The 24,260-nt window shown below is 43.5% G+C and overlaps 2 protein-coding genes across 9 annotated transcripts in view; both read left to right on the top strand.

The window, feature by feature from the left end:
- Positions 1–6,837: 6,837 nt before the first annotated feature.
- Positions 6,838–11,291, top strand: tbxtb (T-box transcription factor Tb). Of its 2 annotated transcripts, none has more exons than XM_078104140.1 (8): positions 6,838–8,482; positions 8,569–8,833; positions 8,943–9,077; positions 9,246–9,307; positions 9,395–9,456; positions 9,547–9,723; positions 10,020–10,134; positions 10,449–11,291. In XM_078104140.1, the coding sequence occupies exons 1-8, from the start codon at positions 8,277–8,279 to the stop codon at positions 10,717–10,719; spliced, it is 1,293 nt and encodes a 430-aa protein (XP_077960266.1). In that variant the 5' UTR covers positions 6,838–8,276; the 3' UTR covers positions 10,720–11,291. The 2 variants fall into 2 exon arrangements, with proteins under 2 accessions (XP_077960266.1, XP_077960267.1); XM_078104141.1 differs by having other exon boundaries at positions 8,113–8,482; positions 9,550–9,723.
- A 3,015-nt stretch (positions 11,292–14,306) lies between these two features.
- The window catches only part of pde10a (phosphodiesterase 10A), a 42,050-nt gene continuing 32,096 nt past the window's right edge, over positions 14,307–24,260 (top strand). For 2 of the 7 annotated variants that reach the window (XM_040178623.2, XM_078104139.1), the window contains exons 1-2: positions 14,307–14,665; positions 14,769–14,980. In XM_040178623.2, coding sequence (XP_040034557.1) covers positions 14,842–14,980 — 139 coding nt within the window. In that variant the 5' untranslated portion in view covers positions 14,307–14,665; positions 14,769–14,841. Of the gene's footprint in view, positions 14,666–14,732; positions 14,981–24,260 lie in introns of those variants that run through there. The other 5 variants (XR_013467873.1, XR_013467872.1, XR_013467874.1 and 2 more) reach the window with 5 other exon arrangements.

Here is a 24,260-nt window from a genome sequence, read left to right as displayed (position 1 = left end):
TGCAGGTCCCTCTGCTCTGCCGTGACAGTATTACTGTGGCAACGGAACAGATGAATCCCCCGTTTCCAGCAGCTTTTGTGCGAAAAGACAAAGCAGACACTTCCCGAACAGACTCAGCCCATAAACTTCAGTAATGTGTTCATTCAGCGGCTGCCTGTTTAAAAACAAGGCATTTCCCGGGCGACCTCAGGGAGAAGCGTTGGATCAGACATTGCAGTCCTCCCACGAAAACTTCAAGCATCTTACATTCTTCATTTGAGGATTATGGGGAGCACGTGGACCCATGTTTTTCCTGGTTAATCTGCTGTGGTGTGCACGCTCTTACTCCCATAAACCCTGCATGCTTTGAGTAAAACACTTTGCCTTTTTCCAACTTCACATCTCATCTTTATAGCCAGGATAACATTTGTTTCAAGATGCAGTCGTTGAAAACAGCATCTCAAACCTCCCGCTGCAACATCTGTTGGGCATCCGTCTTGATCAGGATTAAATAAGGTCACTGTTGCCCGATGATATCCTTAGAGCGGCTCTCATCCTTACACAACGGCTTCCTACAGACACACAGGAATTAAGGTTTGGGCTTTGTGGGAGAGGAGTTGGGCATTTTCCTCCTGCGCATTTTTTTTTCCCTCTGCTGTTGTGTGGGAGGTTGCTTTTGGCAGATGAGAGGGATTACCAAAAATGCATTCTTTTTTGAATCTTCAGTCGAGCTGAGTAACTCACTCCCACGGAGTCTAAATTGGGTTTTCGCTGTTGACGGGCAGGAGAGGAAGAGCAAGCCGAGCCTCGGATGACGAAGGCAACGTCCGGACGTGGACCCAGAGGCTGAGGCCCGGCGTCAGGCTCGTCTCCAGGTCGATAAATACTTATCATTGAATCAAAAAAAGTCACATTCACTGTCACAGCGGCACAATCATGCAGCGAGGGATCGTTTTATGGACAGATACGAGCTGGGCATTGATCAGGAATCAATCATCTCCTGTCAGTGTTGAAGCACTACCGGCATGAGGAGACGCTTACCGGTCCGTCATTTTGTCTTCGATTACCCTCCAGCGCCATCTAGAGGCCCATAGCGACATGCACCACCTCCGAGAAGCTGGGCCAACCCCCCAATCTCCACCCTCCACCCTCCACCCTCAGGGATGTAACTGACCACCTGAGTGTTGAGTGTGAGAGTTTAGTGAGGGCTTTAAATTGTGTAAATAGAAAGGGGACGGCACGTAACGTAATATCATTTACAATTGAGGGTCTTTATTTAATACTTTTTATTCTTTTTTTGTTGACTCTTTCATGCTCTTTCCTTACAAGAAAACAGGTGATTATGAATAATGTTTGATGTTTTTTTTTGTTAAAACGTCTGCGATGGCTACATTTTATATTTCATGAATGAATATTGTCTGATATGTGTTTTTTTCCCCTCCATCTTTAATCCTTGATGTTTTAAATGAATACATATTGTTATGACAGACTGAACACACATGTCCCGTCCTCTTTGTTTACCTTTCTTCACGCCTCCAAAGCTTTCACTGCTTATCCCGTTTTTGATGTCACATTGTGGGTAATTCCCTCAGGCTAAGTCAGCGTCTCTGCCGCCCTGCTTGAGGTCAAGGTTCACGCAGCATTGCTGCAGCGGCCAGAGGAGACGGCCAGAGCAAAGACACAGAACGACACCAAGCAGGTAAAGCATTCAATCTTGACCGCGTCGAGACTGAGGGCTTGAGTCACGTGTGTATCGCAAAGGTAAAGATCTTGTGACATTCACTGTTAATGATTTCAAGTGTTGTATATTACTTAGCACGTGTTTGATTCCGGGCCAGTTGGTCTGCGTGCCTCCCTACATGGGGGCCTTCAGTTTAGATCTAATAACATTATATTATTACATTTTTGACTACAGGAGGAAACAATTTGATGCAATACGGAGCTCGGAAATCTTAGCTTTAGTTTGGAGGCCAAGTATCTTCCCGGGGCGCCTGATTTGGCTTTCAGGCTATTTACCTACAACTGAGCTACAACTCCAGACCCTGCAAACCAAAGCCTCTCTGTTTTCACAATGCAACGCCGCCACTTTCTCTTTTACTCTTCAAGTGATATGCATATCATTTAAAAACTGCTTTTCATAACTTAATCCTGAGTCTTTCTATTGTGCACACTGTAGCCTGCTAACTCGGCTGATGAATGGGACTCGTATTGTATCAACCTGCTTTTAACAAATGTTAACTGTTAACCTGCTGCAAATAAGACAAATCATTTGCAAGTGATGTTTGAGCAGCTTTGTTCCGCTTTGAACAACATTGTTCTGTATGTTAATGGTCCTCTGTCACATTCTGCTCACATTGTCCTTTGAGAAAGTCTATTAAAAAGAATATACATGACTGTCAATTTCTAAACACAGGTTTCACACTAAGGTATTAAGTTGTTTATAAGACTCAAATTATCATAACCTTTTTGAACTTTAATACATCCTGTCAATTCTTTTTTCTTTTGTTTTTGTTTATTTGCTTTTAGCAAATGCAATTACCTGTTCTCTCTTCTTCTTCTGCTTCTGCTGCTGCTGCTGTGGTTGGCTTTGATTTTGACTGTCTCGTCACAAGGTGTGAAAAGAGCAATAAGCTTCAGACTGGCTGCATAGAGGTGGTCTAACACGAGAGAGATCCTGTATCATCTGCCCTTCCTGTAAGAGCAGTGCTTCGTCAGGAGGATGTAAATGTCCTCCCTAATGACTTGCACTTGGGGGGGGGGCACAATAAAGGGCTTTGGAGGCCCTCTAGCTTCAAGTTGCTGAGCAAATGAAACTACCCGTTGTTTCCTTGGCTCCTATCGAGAGGTCACGAACACAGTGGTGAGGCGGGACCAAAGCAGGCAAAGGGAAGAACACCTGCTGGGGCCTAATAGGTCCTTGCAGCTATTAATGGCTTCCTGTGGCTGTGTGTTTGCTTCTCATTTGTTCTGTGTACCCCGTTTCCCCGCCCCCTGAAAAAAAGGGAGGGGTCGCTTCAAACCTCTATCCCGCAACTCTGTCTGTCGGCCTCCTTCCCCTTTATTCTGCAGAAACAAAAGAAATTGTCTCCAAGCTGCAGCTCAATGACTCATCTGTGAAGGCCCTCCTCAAAACCAGCTACTACCTGGTAGGTTTTGTCGCAGCACTGTGACACGACGACTTTAAGCCATAATTGATCAATGTTTCATCTGCAGTGACTTTCGGCAAAGTGTATTTTTCTTTCTGAGCTCTCTGATCTACAGAAGCTAGCTGAGCGTGGAGATCTGAGGGACTTTTGCTTCAGATATAACTGACAGACCATCTTAACTACACAAGAGTCTTGCAAGGAAAGGGATTCAGTGACAGTTTATAGAAGAAAAAACGGTAAATGATATTTTGCATGTGTGTCGATGTCTCGTTAATAGAAAGCAGACCTGCAACTTGAAAACAAGGTCCCAGAGAAGCATCCCTGCACTGCTGAAGATGGAGGAGATGAAGATCACTGCGGGTGGTTCAAATAAATAATGAAAATAATACAGAAGACAGTGTATTATGTGTGTCTGAGAATTGTACGTGTCCGAGATGCAGCTGGTGTTGGTGGAGGGGGTGACATGGTACTCGGCTATAGGCTATAGACTACAGAGTCTGCTCTGTTTGCACTGCCTTTAAGAACAAACACAGACTCCATGGCTGGCTTGTCCAGCATTGACCCTCGCGGAGGAGAGAGCTGATTACTCACGTCGAAGTGAGATGACCAAACAGAAGCCGACCCCGCTGTTGTAGATGCTCCCCTCCTCGGACGGCCGCTTTGACTGTGGCAAACATCATCCCGAGGGAGAATGTCGTAATAATGCCCACCACCAAAGACGTATGGCAATTGGGCCGGTGGTGTCACTTCATGCCAGCACTGCAAGCAGATGTTGAACTGTTTGGAGAGTTCCGTGTCATTTAAAGCTTTATGGGCTTCCAGGCAAACAGCGCTCCGTTTACCAAAAAGTGGCAGAGATGATGTGCGGGTTAACTTTAGCAAAGATTTCGTTCACTGTTTCTTTAAGAAACAACGTTTTTCAGTTAACGCAAATGAACGGTCACTAATTTCTTTCAACTATTCCACCTCAATTTCTCACCTAAAATTAACACAATTGCAATGTCTTGTTTTAGCATTCTCAGTTAAAGCGGCACTTGACTCTGCATTTGCACCTTCAGCGCTTAAAACTGTAACTTACGCTTCTTTCAGCACATCGATTTTGAACTGCTATTTTTTTCAGTATGTATAATTCCAACTGTCACTCCAACTGTTTCATTGTTGTACCGGTAAAGTAACTTAGTAAAATGTTTCCTTTTCTGTTTGAAATGATTGTAAATGGGAATGAGCCAAAACGTGATCCCTTTTGGTGAATTATGGCGGAACACTGTTTACTGGGAGCATGTATGATGTGAGCACATGCCACCGTGCAACAGCATTGGGAGCTGGGTAGGACAGCGTGTAAAGGCCTGCGCTGACAATTGGTCCATCAGTGTGAAATCTCCCTGCCGCACAAACAAAGCCCCCCCAGGCTCACAGGCACATTCCCCACATCCGTAAGAAATAAACAAAATATATAAGCAATTAGAGCAGGAGCCCAAAATATGGAGTCGGTAAAATCCTTATTTATACTTTCAAGCAATGAGCCAATTCATCTGTTCTGCTTTGTGCCCATCGACATGCTTAATATGAACGCTATGATTTATCAGACTGTTTAGGGAGTCGTTCGCTAACGTTGGGGCCATCTGGTCATGGTCTCTCTTCAACGTGTTGAATTTCACAAGTATGTATTACAGGTCTACAAAATGAGTTCACCAGAGCATATCATGTTTATTACTATGAATTGACTTCAATGAGTGGAGCTCGTGCATGAGACGGGGCTGGTCTGCATGTCTCTTACTTTGTAGGATCTCGCCAGGCAAACATTCATCAGAGGTTGTCACAATCAAGCTTCTGCAGTGTCGCGTGTCACCATCCAAGCACATGCTACTGCACGGGTCCACATCCTCAGTCCCCACCTGCCTCCGGTGCAGCTGATGGTGTTTGTACAGATTTGTTACCTGCTGCACTGTCCTGTGAGTAAACGCTGCCTTGCTCAGGAGTCACCCCTGGAGCCAGTTTGCACCCAGCAGACAAAGTGTGTTGTCACCCGAGTGCTCAGTGTTACTGGGTGTGAGCCGCGCCACACTACGGCTACTCTTTGGAAATAGCACGCCATTAGGAATATATTAACAAGCCGGCATTTCGTGTGAAGGTCAAACACCCCCTGCAGAGAGGAGGAGATAAAAGGTTTTTCAAGCAGTTTACTTTCCGAATTCACAGAGACTTTTCAGTGGTTTGGTCAAGTTTTGAGTATTCTTGCCTTTCTTTTAATAGTTAGTAGTTTTTCTTGAATTTTATAACTAATAACTGTACATTTATGTATAGGGCGATATTTTAAAATATTTGCAGTGGTATCATGTGATCAAGAGAGACTGGTGACATTATACTGAGGTGCTGAGGTAAGTATGTACAGAGACACCCCCGTGTCAAAAGGGGCCTGAGCAAACACAGGGCGAGCCTTGCAGGAGGGAGAGAGGGGACGGCAAGCGCTGGTCGACAGGCAAGCAGGAGCGCTATGCACCTCAGCTCGGCGCTGACGCCTCAGATCCTCCGCTGCCGGTCAGGTGTGCTACACTCGTTGACACCTTTAAGGTGTCAAACCAGGCTTTGTGTGTTTGTGAGGCACCAGCAGTAAGTAACGTTTGTGGGAAGAATCTCCCCTTTACCTCAGAGTACCAGGAGGTGTTTATAATATATGAACCGTATATTAGAGGGTCAGGGAGATCGACTCTGTGGGGATTTTGAGCTCACGTTTGGGTTAATTTGTCATGAACCTATTTATTCCACTCTGTTTAAGTGCTGAGTTGATGAGAACCTATTTCAGGGAAAAATTATATAGTTTACATTATTGCTAACTTTTCCAAAGTTTAGATATTTACATGTTTCTCACAACACAGAGTTTGCTTTATGTTGTCTTCTCAGTGAAACTTATAGAATAAAAGTCGAATTTGTTTTACTACACAACATGTTATAGAAAATACTTTTAAGCTTTACCAAAGCAAAGCAAACTGAACACAGACTTGATGGAAACAGGAAACATTTATTGATGGTGGTCTCTGAAGTTAATTTGAGTTGCACCTGCATTTCATCCTTTGACGAATGAATGATCTAAACAGCACCATATACATCAATAAGACTAATTCTCAATGCTGCAGGCCCACATCAGGAAGCGGCCCAGTGTGACTGCTGTAGCGCCGGGTGGGGGGTTGCAAGAGGGAAAGAGAGGCGCCAAACGACACACTAGGACTGTGGGAAATAACACCAGCCGTGACACCCGGGACTTTTTATTTACGCTGTCTTGTGGCCCAGGACAGAAGGAGACGCGCATGTTTATTAGTTTGTCTCAATTGTAGATTATCCGCAAACAACAGATGCAGATACTTGAAGGAACGGATGTACTGACATGGATAATTTGACCTCTTGTTTTTTCTACAAATCAAGGCTTTAGCAACATTTAGAACCTATGGGGCCGCAGGACATCAGAAGCTCTTTTCAAACTTCTGTTTGAACTGAGTGAGGTTTGTTTTTCTTCTCCTGCTGTGGTCCAGATTGCTGGATACAGACTCACTGAGCTGGCAGGAGATCTGGTTAGTAACACAAACCAGCCACAACACAACACTACAGAGGTCCATGGAAGCTAACACGTAGCTGTCACCCACTAGCTGCCTTTAACCTTTGTTTGTTTTTCCTTTGGAAGCTACCATGGCAACAGGTGACGCCGAATAAAATGACCAGAATACAGTAGTTATTCGCGGGTATGACACTGCGGGACTACACGTCTGGTTGTAAATCCTATTGTCCCATGAATCGAGTTATCAGCAGGACACTTCTTCTCCCTTCTTGCTCAGATGCTTCCCGGCATCGGCTCCACTCACCGAAAGACGAGACGGTCCAACCTGAAACAGCCGAGAAGTGTCTGCGATGACGAGCCGGGCAGAATGACCCCGGCGAGGAGCAACAGAGACACGTGAATCATATTCATTTGATTTGGTTGTGGCAGACAGACGTCACTCCTTATTGTGCGTGCGTGAGGGTGTTTTCTTGGCACCAACTTTTTGAGCCTCTGGTTTGGGACACAAGCCGTAAAACACCTGATTCTTTATCCATTGAAGATGTGTGTCAACTAAAGCTTGTTGAGGTAAAAATATTTTAGAGATTTATTTCATTTTTGTAAAGATTACATGGTTTTGTTGTTGTTTTTTTAAAAATCTTGACATAATTGGCCGTGGGGAGAAACTCTAAAGAACACATTTCTCATTGAAGATATGACCAACAAAGCATCTCTTGTTATCTGCAATGTCATTATTTATAAATGACTCACATATGACAAACATCCTTTTCACACATTTTTTTACATTGCAAACATGTTTCAATGCCATGTTTGTTTTAGTTCCCAAACAATGATAGTTTTAGAATTGTTTACGAGTCAAATGTCCTAATACATTTTTTAAATAAAGGGTTTACTATATAACAGCAATGATCAGAAATACGTTTTACTGATGTGGTTGTTGCACTTGACTGGATTTCCATTTCCACGTGTTTACCTATAAAGAAATTAATTTATTGATTTATTAATTTTAAGTGCGTCTTCTTTCAACTAATTGATCAAATTAGAAACAGAACAGAAAATGTCACAGGTTTCTGTAAAACTGGTTTACCAAATCTGTCACAGCAGCAACAACGTGTCAACATTTCGAATTTAGAAATGTAAGTATCATAAAGTAGAAGCAACGCAAAAAGTTCAAGAAACTTCATTGGAACTAAACGTGAGACTCCAGGAGCCGCGGAGCAGTGAGGCTCGACGGAGGGTTTTTCATGCAGGTGCGGCTTTGATCAGAGTGTCAATGTTAACAGGTCGACGTAATAAAGCGGGTCAAACCGACATATTCCAAAAGCCGCCATCCTGCGCGCTGATTGGCGCACGGCTGCTGCGGACCAATCGGCGGCCAGCCCGCAAAGATCAAAGAGGAGACGAGCCTATAAATCCGCAACCTGACGTCCAGCGTCCCGGAGACAACTGCGTGTTTTTTTGTGCGGACACGACAACAGGAATCAGGAATCAGGAATCAGGAATCAGGAATCAGGACACGGGTTGTTTTTTTGTTGTTGTTTTTGTTTTTCCAATAAGAACCGCGATTGGGTCAATTCGGCCCTAGGAGGTCCTGGACAAGGATGGCCACGGGCGCGAGCGAGTGTCCCGGGAAGGCCGGTCAGAAGCGGGTGGACCACCTCCTCAGCGCCGTGGAGAGCGAGCTGCAGGCCGGCAGCGAGAAGGGAGACCCCACGGAGAAGGGACTGAAGGTGTCCCTGGATGACGACGAACTTTGGCGGACATTTAAGGACCTTACAAATGAGATGATAGTGACAAAGAACGGCAGGTGAGGCTGAACGCAAACGCGTCGAACCAGACGCGAATTGCTCCATAATAACTAACTTATTCCCATCCATCTTTCCTTCTGTCAAGGCGCATGTTTCCGGTGCTGAAGGTAAACGTGTCTGGATTGGACCCGAACGCCATGTACTCTTTCTTGCTGGACTTCGTGTCTGGCGATAATCACAGGTGGAAATACGTGAACGGGGAGTGGGTCCCCGGTGGGAAACCCGAGCCCCAAACCCCGAGCTGCGTGTACATCCACCCGGACTCCCCGAACTTCGGGGCGCACTGGATGAAAGCGCCGGTCTCCTTTAGTAAAGTCAAACTCACCAACAAGCTCAACGGAGCCGGTCAGGTAGTTTTTATTTATTACGGAGGGAACAGTTTGGTCTCCAAACATCCCGTCATTTCAAAATAAGACAAACAATAGTAAATAGTAAATAACGTTCCTTGTCCCCCCCCAGATAATGTTAAATTCATTGCACAAGTACGAGCCACGTGTCCACGTGCTGCGGGTCGGAGGCCCGCGGAGGATGATCAGCAGCCACTCGTTCCCGGAGACACACTTCATAGCAGTGACCGCATACCAAAACGAAGAGGTGTGTGTGTGTGTGTGTGTGTGTGTGTGTGTGTGTGTGTGTGTGTGTGTGTGCGTGTGCGCGCGTGTGTGTGTGAAAACGCTCAAACGTGCGCGTTTTTATCTGTTATGATATTGCGTGTTGGCAAAAACTCAATTCTATTTTCTTTCATTTACGTTTGGATTTTAGATAACTGCTCTCAAAATAAAGCACAACCCTTTTGCTAAGGCCTTCCTGGATGCGAAGGAGAGGTAACAATGTTTTCACAGAATAAAATATTATTGATTGATATTATCGTTTAAAGTATAAGCATCAATAATTTCATTTTTTTTAATCAGAAGTGATCACAAAGACATGAGGGAAGATGCCGTTGAAAACCAGCAGTCGGCCTATTCTCAATGTGAGCACCGTCTGATTTCGTGTCACATTCTGGAAGCTATTTAGTCGCTCGCCTGGTTCCCTCACGTCTTCCTCTCCTCTGTGGCACCAGCAGGTGGTTGGTTCGTTCCTCCCTCCAGCTCTCTCTGCCCTCCCGCCAGTCCTCACAGTCAGTTTGGGGGTCCCGTCTCCTTCTCCCCGTCCCACAGCTGTGAGCGCTACTCCGCCCTGAGAAACCACCGCTCCTCTCCCTACGCCGGCCCCTACGGCCACCGCACCAACTCGCCCGGTGAGTGTTCCCTTCCAGCCTTTAATTGCACCACTTCCTCCCCCCCCCCCCCCGGTAATTAACGAGAAATGCAAACAAACGCCGCTGAGCACAGAATGTCTTGCATTCCTCTGGCTTTTGTGTGAGCGGAGCCACAGAGCTGTAAATATTTGGGCTTCGGCGAGGAGACAATATTCACACCTTGACCTGTCATGCGCGAATCACATCAGGCTGATGGCTACGGCTACGCTGTATTATCTGAAAGGTCAGGTGACCCGTGAAACGTGCTCAACCAGTGCTTTTGTCCGGTGTTACAGTCAGTTACTCCGACAACTCGCCAGCCTGCCTGTCGATGCTCTCGAGCCACGAGAGTTGGTCCAGTCTGCAGATCCCGACACACTCCTGTATGATGGACACCTCTGCCACCTCCAGGTTTGTGCAGCGTTTATGAAATCATAACCACAACTCACAACCACAAAGAAGATGACGTGGACGTGCAAGTGAACTTAATAGTTCTAGTGAGAAAAGAATAAGAAATAAAGCTTGTGTATCAGATGTTAATACAGAATAAATAACGGCAAGTCCTTTTATGCATTTCTTGTTTCTCAGCTAACAATGAAAATGTTTTAACAGAAATCATTGCCAGGTTATAGACATTGCACTGTTAGGCTTTTGCATGAGTTGCACTTCTAAAACACCCGTAGCGGAGCTGACTGAGGCGTTTTCCTATTGGTGTCCCTGCACAGTCAGTACACCAGCCTGTGGTCGGTGAGCAACTCGCCCCTGACTCCCGTGTCCCAGAATGGGGGGATAAACACCAGCCTGAGCTCCCAGTTCCTCCGAGGGCCCAGCAGCCACTACCCGAGCCCGGGTCACTCAGCCGCAGCGCCCTCCTCTGGCTCTCCCATGTACGAGCGCGCCGCTGCGACGGAAGTGCAGGACGCAGCTGAGTATGACGCTGCCCTGCACGGGCGACTGCCTTTGGCCTGGACTCCTGCGACGCCCCCGTCCCTCTGATGGAGACTCGGGGGAGAGACGGACACTAAATAATGACCGGAGGCTGTTTGAGCTGCTGCGATTCAAAGGAATAATCAATCAAGAGGGTTTTGTTTCACAGGCAAAAGAACGGTTTTGGTTTTGGGGGCCGAATTTGTCCCCACGATAAGAAAGCGACATGCTTTGTTCTCAATAAATCAGCGAGTGTGTTTTAAACTCAAGGATTTTTTTCTCCTTAAATTTAGCTCATGTTTTTGTTCGGCGTGGCGAACTTACATATTTTAATGTTTGCAAATCAAAATACATTTAACCTGCTTATATTAAGCATAGCTTAATGGAAAAACATCAGTAAACAATGTATTGTCTATAGTAATTGAAGTTTACCATGTAAATAGGCATTTGCTTAGTACCACAATGATGCAATTGGAAATATTATCTTCCCGATTATTTTTAAACGAAATAAACAGGGGGATATAATGTCATTATTCTGCTATGCAGACAATACAGACCTTTTCATATATTACAACACATGTATCGGTCTCTCAAGTTTTTGAAGCCAGCTACATGACAATAAAAACTTGAATGTACTTTGAGTCATTGTTTAAATTGTCAGTTCATTCAACTTGGTCCCAGTGTCCTTTTCGTCTTTTTGGTGCTGTTGCGATGCCATGTGAAGAGTTCTTTCCCACGTATTACATCCTCACAGTATCTCGCTGTGGATTCTCCCCCAATGAGCATTTTTTAAATTATAATCTAAGCGGTGGTTCTTTGGGGTAATGGACGTCCCCTACATAAGGGACCGTTGGATTTGAGTGTTTTTTGGGTCTTTGGGCGATAGACGTACAGGTCAGTGTTCTAACTCAAATCTCATTAGTTTCTACAGAAGTTAAGGGAACACCAGATTAAATCAAATAATAAATGTACCACCCTAAAGAAGTTAAGCCCCAGTCCAAAACACCAGATCCCAAAATCCAAATCCCCCAAAATCCCAACAGCCTTCCTACGAGTGTTTGTTAGTGTTGTCTCTGTTTGTGATTAACATTCAGGCTGCTATTTATGATCAAATGAGCTTTACTGGAGCAGCAGCTGTTGGAAATGAACAAAACAATAATAAAAGCATTGGTAAACTACAATGAGCTTTATTTTCCAAAAGGAACACAGTATTGTCATCCTAAACGATCACAATATCATGCATTCTTGAATACGACACGATGGAAATCTTTTGTGTTTTTTGATGTTTTTATTTGACATTTTAACATTGTTCATTACAAATCAGGTATATATTGTAAGAATCTCAGACTTGGGAGAAACCCTCCGGCTCCCTTTATGTGAACAGAGAAGGACTTTTCACACTCGGGTGAGGAATTACATCCATCTACGTCAGAAGGAGGGTTTTCCACTATTAGTCCCCTCACTCTATTTTCATTCACATCTCCCTGACATGAGGGCAGAAATCTCTGAAAAGATATTGATGATGCATCGTCATTTACTGTGTCATGGGTCTGCTGACAGTTTTGAAATTGCATTTATTCTGTCAGGAGCGCGTAGGTGGAGGCAGGACCCAGATGCAGAGTTTGAAAACAAAAAGACTTTAATCGGCAAAATCAAAAATGCGCGGGGACCCGGAACACAAGACACTAAGGGAATCACAAGCAGGCATATTATTAAATAATATCTGCATTTTCCAGTGATTTGGTGAAGCTATGTTTTAATAAAATAATATTTCCAGGGATGTTTTATTTGAGTTATGTACTGTTTACCATTGTAAATCATGACTTCTTGAAGCTACCAATCCACATTATAAGGACTTTTATATTTGCAAAACTCTACACGCACTCTGTTATACCCCCATGTTTTAATATTGAGTCCTTGTTGAAATCACCAGGAGTAGACGAGGCCAGTCAACAGGCACAAGCGCTCATTCAATCCAGAAGATCAAGGTCAGTGTACAAGGACATCAGGACATCCTCCCTTTTGTACCGGTGGCATGACTGACAGAATAGAACCACCCGTTAAATTGAATCCACAACTGCATCATATTGGTGGACGAAATGGCCCCATGTGCTTATATTGCATGTGTCCAAGTGCTCTGTGTACAGAAATATTTATCCCCACCTGATCCCCAGAGCATGTCTTTGGACTGTTGGGAGGAAGCCGGAGAACCCGGAGAGAACCCACGCAGACACGGGGAGAACATGCAGACTCCACGCAGAAGTCGTGGAGTCAAACCCGCAACCTTCTTGCTGTGAGGCGACAGAGCTAACCACCACACCACCGTGCCGCAGAAATATTTATACTCAATATTTTTTGTATCAAATCAATCAACCCATTTTTTGTGCACTACTTTATGAATAAATGCACTGTGGTTACTTAAAGGAATATGTAAATGTATTTAATAAACAATTTAAAAAATAGGCAAAAGTAATACATATATAGTAGAATGATATACAATCATTGAATTATTGTGATTTGCTTTAAGAACGATTTATAATGTTAAGAAATAATGTTGAGAACAAGAAAAGATAATGCGACATGCATCAGAAAAGAAAATCAAAAAATCTACGAAGGCGGAGTATTTCTCCAAGCCTAATAATCCCATTATGGTCCAGATGGGGGAAAAAGCTCTCCGTCAAAGCAAGCATTGACGCAAGCATGTCTTGACGTCAGTGTAGCTGCAGTGAATGAGGGATGGGAGGGGGGGAGAGCCAGAGAGTGAGTGAGAGAGGCGTGTTTGTCTGCAGAAACCACGAAATACCAGCGTCATTGGCATGAATGCAACTGTAGCTCTTTACAAGAAACCCGCCGCGAACGTCCGCGCACACAGACGCACGAACACGCCAAACATCAAAAACCATTTGCCCTGACATCCAAGTGACACGTTTTTGGAGACACAGTATGGCGCTGCTGTGGAAATCTAAACCAGATGTAGTGAATGGAATAGGATCCTCTGACCCGGGAGTGCTCATAAATAAATCAACATGTGAGAAAATTAAGAGAAGGGGGTGACTGTTACTCTGCTGACGTAATGCGCCCATTCGTGCGTCTCCTGAAAAGGAAAACACCATGTGAGGTAGAGCTCAGTGACAATCTGACGAGGTCTGTGCAGCTTTATCCAAGTGCACTTTACAGTGCAGCGCGCATTTTTTTCTTTCTTTCTCTCACGCATTCAAGGCTCATGATACCTGGAGGGGAAAAGTACCATCAAGCATTTGTAAAAACTCGACCAAAGTGGTCTCTGTCCTCCCCGATATATCGTCTGTTCTCACAACAAGCTGCATTAATCGCATCATATTTGCGATATGACGCGACACACATTTGCTCTGGGGCTCGCGGAAAGCAAACCAGTTGGTCCACTGATGGTATTGTAAAAGAGAAGGTACCCCCCACCACGCACACACACACTTCAAACACACGGACGCACAACGAGAGATACAGACACGCGCATGATGTTGACGCAGATGTTGTCCGGAGAACCTCTTCTGCCAGCAATGTCGTGCGCAGCTCCAATGAGGGACGCGCGCGCTTTGGATGATCTCCGTTTACGTTGGCCTATACCCTGCGCGATACCTAAGAGGTCCCGTTGTGCCGGCTGTGCGTCATCTATGCCTGATTAGACAAGTGTGACGTCGCCGAGCACCATTCGAGCTAAGCACCCCACACAAGAAGGCAAATTGATATTCAAAAAAAGACTGGAAACGAAATGACGAAAACCCTCCAGCTCGAAAAGCGTTTTAAGACGCGGATCAACAAGTGGCCTCCAGTGCGCAACTTCCATTTGAGCGGGATTTGAGCATAATCCGCGACGCAGATGATCGGCTTATCGATTGAAATATTTCTCATCTGCCAAGAGAAATACGGTCCAGACGATCCCCGGAGACATTATTTGTCCGAGAGCGGCGGGAACCAGGAGCCTCTACCCGGCTCCATGCGTCGCTGCGTCTCCAGGAGCTCGGCTGGCCACCACATGGTAACTTTGCGCACCCAGCACGCTGAAAAAGAGGACACACAGAGAAGGGATCTGAATGAATGGGACTGAGATTTATTCGTATTTCTCTTTTCGCCTCCCGCAGACTGTTGTTTGTGTCGTATATCCAGCCGGTTGAAGGCGTCTCGCGTTATCGGCAGATATCGATCCATCGGTGGATGTCCGTCAACCCGAATAGGGAGCCGCAAATGTCGAAAAAACGGAAAAGTCCTGACGAGCAGGACTTCGAGGAACCTCCACCCGCAGGATGCAGCGACGATGGTAGCAGTCGCGGTCAATGCTGTCGCAAGAGTGCAGGTATGTGATATCCTCGGGGACCAATCGATGGAACAACAGACCATTTCTTACTACATGTTTATTGCGAAGTCGGACCAGGACGCGGTCAACCCCTCTTCATGCAGTATTAAACCTGGCCGCATAGATGCAATGCCGTCATCTCCCCCTTAAAATAAGTATTTCATCCGGAGAAAACAATCTTGTGTTGCTGCGGGTTACTTTTAATAATCTCTCATCAATCCTCGATAGAGTCACATTGGGTTTCCTACGGCTTTGTTGCAGAATCGACGTTCATCGTTGGCTCCACTGTGGCAGCGACAGATGACCTGTTGATGATTAGTTTCAGTTCTGTTGTAAACGTGGGGTTTATTTATTGTGTTGCGGTGTGTGCGTTCTGGGGGGGTAATCACAGCCAGATCCACTGGGGGTATCTGGTGTCCCTGGTGTGTGCACCCAGGGGCCAGTGCACCCTTTTATGTGCATAGAGAAAATAGAAAAAAATAGCAGTGCAGACATGTACAGTTTCATTGGCAAATAAAAAAAAGCTTTCTTTAAATAAAGTAAACAATGAACAATAAACTATATATTAATGGTGACATTGTTTGTTCAGTGTGATGAATGAATGCCAGAACTAAATATTAATACTAATATTCTAATATGAAACAATATCAATAAGTCCATTTAGTTGCTCACAGCAACTAAAACCAGACACGAAACAATGTCTTCACAAATTTTCTGTAACAAAGTGTGTTGTTACAATTCCGGTACAGGTCCATTTTTGAAATGTAACCCCGGTTTGTGGAAGTCAAAATCTAGTCCTGGGGATGATCCAGTTCAGTTAGTGCAAAATATCAACGAGTTTGCAAACAAAGGCCAGTATAAACAATATCCGGTCCTGTTGGTTATGCCTTGATTTCCTGTGATCTGCGCGGTTGAAACCATCCTTTGCTTTCAATTCGAGCATTCCTTGTTTACACGAGGCAGCTTCTGAAGGGCCTCGATGGACATTGTGGCTGTTACGCTGGCAAACACATGACATGCGTTTAAGTTCAAGGCCAAGAACAGCATCGCCTCCGAGCAGAGAGCCGTGCCTGCCTACATGCATAGTGCCCAACAGAACCGGCTTGTGCCTGTGTTAGCCGTGTTTGGTGTTTCCTTTGCATCACATTAGTGTTTGAAGCGTGGTTGTCATGTTTTAGATTTAGCAAATACTCCATAATTAGGCATACTGTGCATCCTCTCACCTCAGCTTATTTTTTTACTTTTTTATTTCTCTTTAAAGGCGAGATCTGTCATATGACCTCTGAAACCGTTGGACCACTGTAGTAAAGAGAAGGCGCGCATGCCTGCGAAACCTGCGAAAAAGCAAAACCCCATGCATGTTTTTTTTTGCCACAATAAAATAAAGGGTAATGGGATTTATATTTTCAAGAAAGAGATATTGCAGTTTCTTTCTTTTCATTTCATTTTTCAACCCTTTCAGCACCACAAATATAACTCTGCTGTGCTCGTAGTAGCGTGGAGGACAAAGTCTGAAAACCTGAACGAAATATATTTATCGTCATGGTTGGATAGACGTTTATTGTAACATGAGTAAATACGCCTGGAAAGACTACAATATAAACTCAAACACAGCGCAACACATACAGTCAACATTACTGCTTTTCTCCGACCTACAGACTTGTTTGTTTGCACTGAAGATGTGACCTGTTTGCATCTTTGGCTCTGTATCTTTTTGGGTCTCTGCCCAAATGAGAGTTTCCCTTGGCCGACATGGACGGAGAGCCGGGCGCTTCCTTCCCTGACCGCGCCTGGCATCTGTGACTTCTTAGGGGGTGGATGCCCACTGCCGCCCCCCCCCCCCCCGACCCCCGACCCCCCCCATGCTTTGATGCACGCTGGCAGCATTATATTGTACGCAACAAATCATAGCAAATGTAAAATGCAAATGTTCATACACACTAAGGAGGCATTTATAAATTACGGAAAACCTTTTAATAAAAACAATAGTTCTGTAAAATGATTGCTTTTAACAAAAAACAGATATATTACAAAACTCTCTAATTTGATTTAATTTAATTGTTCGTCCAAAAAAAAAAGCAGCCACACATAATAAAGCCATGGTTTATTTGTGCATCATGAACTGAATGTGAAAAAAAGCACCAGAGCAAGAGCTGCTTCTGTTGCTGCTCCGATCACTGCCTCTGAGGGCTGACGCTCGTATTTCCTCATGGAGACCGTTTTTGTTGGATCTCCCCGGTGAGGCCGGGAGGGGAGATGCAGAAACGGGGCCATTGAGATTCTTATCAGGACCACAACGCTTTTTTTGTCTTGTCCCCATTACAGGGCCGCTCCTGGGAGCCCCCCCCATAGTAAGATACCAGTTCCAAGCTCTGCAAGAACCTTGATGTCGGAATACAAATTGGAATAGTTTTGTTTTGTTCCTGGTTTAGTAGCAATGTGAAATAATTGCGCCATGGCAGGCTTTAAGTAATACATATGTAGATAAAATTGCGTATTATGCCACACTGATGCAGCGCATTTAAAAGTTGTGGGGCTGCACAGAACAGTGAGTGAGATCCATAAAGGGATCTGTGTTGTGGGGCCATTGTTGGTGCATGTTCCCTGCAAAAGGCCATTTAAAGGTTAACGCAAAGGTCCACAACCAGAGCACATATCACACAGTCCACCTCTGGCTAGACCAACTTATCTCGTCACAACGTGAAATGATGTTTAAATTATCATGTCTTCACTTCACCTTTACAACAAGATAGATATTATTTCAGGAGTGGAATCCCCAAGTTTCAACACAACACACAAGTCCATGAAATGGCTCCGGTGTCGCTTCAAAGCCGTTCACACCACTCTGTTGATCTGGGCAAATAAATATATATATATATATATATATATATATATATATATATATATATATATATAAAGCGAGTTTAAATGACGGGCACACAGATAACAATTTGACTATCCTCTTTGTTTTCCTGGGACAAACCCGTTAGTGCAGATAGTTGCAAAACGCCTTCTCCATTGCAACAATTATGTAGCTCCCACATCAACACCACATAAAGAATAACATTACAAAATAGCCTCCGCTCACGGGAACACAAAGCCACTGTTCCTGTGAGAAAGAAGATCCGTGCGGTTGTGGCCAGTTGGAATTTCTCTTTTGAATCAAACTTTGCGAGAACAGTTCCAGGCCTCTTGTGGATTGGTTTGTCCTCATGGATTAAACCGAGGAGCAGCCCGACGTCATCGAGTGTCCACGCTCTGCAGCGCTACACAGAGTGTGTGTCTTTAGCTTGGCTTCATGCCCACCTCGCTAGAAGAATCGCAGCAGGGCTGTTTGCCACCACTGTGACGCCACAGAGCACTGGCGTACAAACCACACAACCTCATGAATATTCCTCTACATGTTCGTCTCGGAATAAAGCAGCTGCTCACAGCTCCGGCGCGTGAGGGCCGTGGCTGCGGACAGATGGGAACACGCTCGACTTGTGCAGGAATACCACTCGCGAATATTATCGTGAGGATAGAATCCAAACATCCTTCATTTTCTCCAATTTTCTCCATTTTCATTTTACATCTATACAGCAATTTGACCTTTCGACCTCTGTTATTTGGCAGTGGCTAAAAGTGGTCGACATTAGTGTCCTCAGACAGTCTGACACTAGGTGGAGCTAAAGTAACTAGGATAAAATGGAGGGAATTGACAAGTAGTAACTCCGTATTAATGTTTCCATTCTTTAAAATGATTGTTTACAGACTTGGTCATCACTCCTGAAAGGTTCCACAAAATAGATTTATATGATCTTGTAATGTCCAACGAGGTTTCACTGGCACAGTTTTTATGTTAGAAAGAATTCCCTCCAATTGTTTTGTCAATAATTCTTGTACATTTCACTGAGGTTTGTTGTTTCCAATTACGGTGTGATTTTGACAGCAATTCTGAACATGGTTCATTTTTTTTTTATCATTATCTTGCATTGTAAATAAATAAGAAAAACAAGTGCTGTAATTTCAAATGAAATAAAGCCCCAACAATGCTAGAGTCTGCGTGCAGGTGTGTGTGCGATCGGTTCGTGAATGGATTACGTCCGTGTGTTATCAGCGAAGAGGCCGAGCTGACGTCTGGCTGCTCGGCCGTCTCCGTCTCTTCAGGTGCCTGCTGTGCAGAGAGATTGATTGACGGGTCGGTACGTCAGCACCCACATTTCCCCCCCATGATCACACTGACTTTGTTTGGCTACTGAGGAGGTCTGCAGGCAGCTGTGGCGCTCGCCCCCCCCCCGGCTACTCCTTGCTCAATGCACACTTCTCTCTCTTTAAGAAGCGGTTCTATTCTATGGCACAAACTTAATTTGTCAACTCATTCAAATGTATTAAATTAATGTTCATATTCTATAGTCACTGTGCCTTCCTTTTCCCACACTGCTTCAGTTGACATTGAATAAATCTAATTAGAACATTATTATTACATGAGCAACTCAATGTTCTCATTTTGTATAACAATGCAATTACAGTGATAATTCTTCTTCTTTGTCCTACTGACATATGAGCACAAAGGGAAGGTTGTGGGTAGATAAAATGGGGTGTGTACAACATTTTTATATGTGTGTATACATGTTTTTTATATATATATATATATATATATATAATATATATATATATATAATTTGTTAATTTTCTGAGTTGTGTTGTCGCGTTTAATGATAATTTCCTCTTGGTGTGTTATGCCAAAGACACAGAATCGGTTACTAACTCCTCGCTGTACACACACCCTACTGCGTCATACAAGAAATAAACCTTGACAGGATGTGTGACATCACTCAGCTGTAAGTAATGATCCGTCCGTGTGTGTGGTGTTTAAAAAGCTTACGCTGGACCAGGATGTGGCTGGCTTCTCAGCTCACAGATCAACACGCGTGTGACAGCATCATATAACACCAATGGAGGGTGTTTGCCTCACGTAAAGCCAGAATGATCTCCTCACTGTGTGTGCATCTGTGTGTTTTAGATTGTTTACCTAAGCAAATGTAGTAATACCATGATATAAACATTATTCACTATTATTCAGTATACACATCAAGATATACTTAAAGTGCAAAAAGTAAAAGTGCTCTTTATACAGATGACTCAACATAAACAGTATAATATGTATATTATAATTAATGCATCAATATATTTAACTTATGTTGCACAATGTTGTTTAATCATTTTAATGATGAAGAAAATGGATAATAAGCTCAAACAAAACTATTTACATTTTATTTCAGGACAACATTTGGAGCTGTCTGTGTGTTTTATATACATGAGTGAGCTCAGCACGTCATTGCACGTGCCGGCTCTCATGTGCACATCTGAGGAGAAACATTTGACCCCCTGTTATACGAGATTGCACCGTGAAGCGTTTCACGTGGATGAGTGACGTCAGCTAAGCGAATGAGCACTGTTTGTTTTGTTGCTGGGCTTTTTTTCTTTCTTTTGCCAGCACTCTGACCCCATGCTCATCATCATAATCAGTCAGCAGAATTACGCATGTGATAATCTAGGTCAGAAGTGGTGACAGAAAACACTACTTCTTTAAATAAGCAGGATTTGCATGTGAAATATAAATGTGTGTGTGTGTGTGTGAATATTGTGTGGATCAGAGAGAAAAATAACAAATGTTTATGAATTTATTTCTGAATTTGTGAAAAATAGGGCTTATTATTTTTCTTTAACTGACAAAAGAAGTCCCTGATCAATCAGTACTCTGCCGAGCCAAACCTGAAAAAATACTATTTAATGCTACAACAATATAGCATGAATAGATCATGAAACATAATTCCGTACTGATTAGCTACGTATCCTTTGATACTGATGTCAGAAGGCCATTTGGTTACTCCAAAAATATCGGCAGTTACATAATCATCTTTCCATATGTTGCGTTGACATTACGTAAACATTAGCTCAATGGTGGAAAGCTTAATGTTAGAATAATGTGTAACCTTGTTGATTTATGAGAAAAGTATTTCCATCAATGTCAGCGCTGTATTCCTTTTCTTTTATGGAAAGAAAGGGATCACTGTCAGTGAGCTGATTTGAATGTACCCCAATAGTTTGGGATACTGTATTTGTTGAATGCATGAATTGCATCAAACCGTGTGCGTGTGTGTGAGTGTGGGTGTGTGTGTGTGTGTGTGTGTGTGTGTGTGTGACAGACAAACACTCGGCGGGGCTAATTTGTGCCCGCTGTGTGACGTAGAGGACATGAGGCCCAGGTGGGTGCTGTGAGTGGCACTAACAGCATCTCCCGCTCCAGCCTGCCCCGTCTCTGACTTCATTGGCTGCAGCTCTGACGCAGATACACGCACCACATCCTCCCCCTCTCCCTCCCTCCCTCCCTGCACGGTCACATCACGTTTTTTTTTATTTATTTTTTTTGATTCATGTGCTTTCTGCAGTTCCTTCCACTGCAGTGCTCCACATGTATCCACATCACACAAATCTACACCACCTTTCCTTTGTGCACTTTGAACGTGCATTCTTTGATAGAAACCGTATCAACGTCTTTCATCCTCGCCATATTCCTTTTGATTTTACTTGTGCAGTGTGAAGTCTGAATCACGGTGAGCAACTTAGAGGTGTTATCTGTTCCCATTCGGTTTGTCAGCATCCATTGTTTCAGTATAAAAACCAGTGCAATGAAATATGTTCCTCGTGGAACAAGTCATTACATTTAGTCACCAATTGTACACAGTGATGTGTTTTAAAAAATAAAATATGTGTTAAACTCATTCATGTCTTTAAATAACTTTAAATAAACAGAGAAAGATCATTTATATATTTTATGAGACTGCCTTTTTTCATTTAGCCAAAACGAAAAACATCAATTATCAACTGTGTGGGCAAATTTACAAACTAACTAAAACTGAAAAAACACATTTAACATTTTGTACCACTTACTTACTAAAGTGACCTTCTTCAGGCTACAGTAATGCGGATGTATCCACCCGTCCCCGAGGGGTGCTTGAGTTTGCTCTGACCTTTGACCTCCATGTCAAGGCCAGCTGCTGAGGACATGCTTGAAGGACATTAGCGAAGAGCACAAAGGCTGCGCTGGTAGAACAAAGCGGTAGGAGTTACAGTACTAGAGCGGTCATGATTCCCCATCATTGACCAGATTAACTAATTAAAGATTATATTGAATATGGAGACTATACCGGACATGGGCTTAAATACTTGGGGCAGTAGTGTAGTTCTTTTAAACTAAAATGGAACATGGGCATGTGGTGAATTTGCAAATAAGATGCATGTTATAGTGCTGTTTTTTTTTTTTTTTTAAATAGGTTCCTGTTAGTTTATAATTTAAAATAGAAAACCTCAATATCACATTACATGGCCTTTCAGAAAGATTGATTTAACATTCTTTCTCTCGAGGGGAGTCTAATGAAGTGTCTAGCCTACGCTAGACTAGTATTTACTATACATGGCCTGCTCCAAATTAGGTTGGATTATCCAGTCAGTCTAATGGGTCTGCGTGCAGCGCCCTGACCAGTCACACCGTAGCATCATTGCTTGTCCTCTACGATGAAGCACTTTTGGCAGATCGAGATGCAGGGTCTCCAGTTCTGTCACCATGCAAGCCAGTAATAATACTAAATGATCAGTCATTTAATCAGCTCTATTCCAAGTCAAAGTTATGCCCGACTCGAGTTGCATGCACATGCGGTTACCGTCAGGTCAGTCCATACAAGGACTCTTTTAACAGACCGGCACGTTCTTTTTGCTGTCGACTAGCCAGTGCTGCACCTCTTCTGGAGGGACGTGCAGGCAACTGAAGATGCAACGGTTTTGTCCGTTGAGGACACAAAGTGTAATCCCTGCTGTGTAATCTACACAATGTTTTCACTGGTGAGACAATGTTGAATAAAAATCATCCTGCCTTAAACGGTTCCGTTGCACTGGACATTTCCTCTTGGCATCTGGACGGAGGTCCTCCAAGATACAGGGGATTTAGGTACGAATTGCAGGCCACCAGTGGGGGGCTTGTGCCTACATGTCCCCTGAGAAGTTTCAAGGTCAGAGAGACTCCTGCCGCCTACCAAACTCAGGCAGACGCTACAGATTGCTTATTTAGGCCAATTTCTGGAGCACTCTAACGAGGCTGAGCAGCACTTCTCAAAGCCGGAGTGTTTAAAATGTACATTTGGATCTCATTGAGAGCTTGGATCCAGATTTTAATTGTTACAAGGAGAAAACCATAAAAGATTCAGTTGGGAAATCGAAGCATTCCAAGCGAGTTTAACATGAAATCCTTCTTGTTCAACCAAAACAATGCACCACACTTCAGGGGGCCATCTGAGACCAAGCTTCACAACCTCTACTCACCTTCCTCACTCCTCCAGTATATTCACAATGGACCCACTACATCCCATTGACCAGACAAACGCACATATACAGCACAAAGAAGTGGGTTGCTGTATATAAAAGCCAAGACTTTGTTACATTGTGTTGACATAAAATCAGTGCATCATAATCTGAGGAACAATCTTGTGTAATGCAGAGAACAGCTTCTCCTTTTTTGCATTTATGCCTTCTTGTATTCACCCTTTTGGTGTTGGTTGACATTTTCAGCACGAAACCGCTGCAGAAAGCTCCAATAAGCGACAATCTAATGACAAAAGGACTTTGCTACTACTAAGAGCACCAGCAGCATAGAAATAGTCAGCGCTAGACATCTCCGACAAGTGTGAATAAGAAGATGCACTTTTACATTTTTCAACACAATTCAGCATGAATTACGTTGTGTATGTGTTTTGGTTATTATATAATGTATTTTATGTCAAAGCAATATAATCATGGTATTTCTTTTAAATCAGCAGAATAATAGATTCAACCATTATAGGGGCCAATTGTTTCTTAGAGGGAGTGATGCAGTGAGAAGTGTTTTCATTCTCTTGTGGAAAATGTATTTCATTTGGAATAAAGATAAATAAATCCACAGATCCACATTCACTGTGTAAAACCTGTAATTAGTTGTAGATGACCTCAGTGTGTGCAAATAATTTGTGTACTTTTATCTGTGATGACATCATTGAAAATGTAACAATATGCTATTTATATTTGTCTTATGTTAAACACACACACCTTTGATATAGTGACCCTCAATGTATCACCAACATCTCCCTGAATAATCTCTATGGCTATCTATCTTTACAGACCCAAATTAAATTACATTATCCTTTTTTTTATTTTATTGTGTAAGATATTATTGATTGAAGATCAAAGTAGAACATACTGTGTTTGA

This window comes from Gasterosteus aculeatus, chromosome 6 (assembly GCF_964276395.1).
Source record: "Gasterosteus aculeatus chromosome 6, fGasAcu3.hap1.1, whole genome shotgun sequence".
NCBI lineage: Eukaryota > Metazoa > Chordata > Actinopteri > Perciformes > Gasterosteidae > Gasterosteus > Gasterosteus aculeatus.
This window is presented reverse-complemented; position numbering and strand designations above follow the sequence as displayed.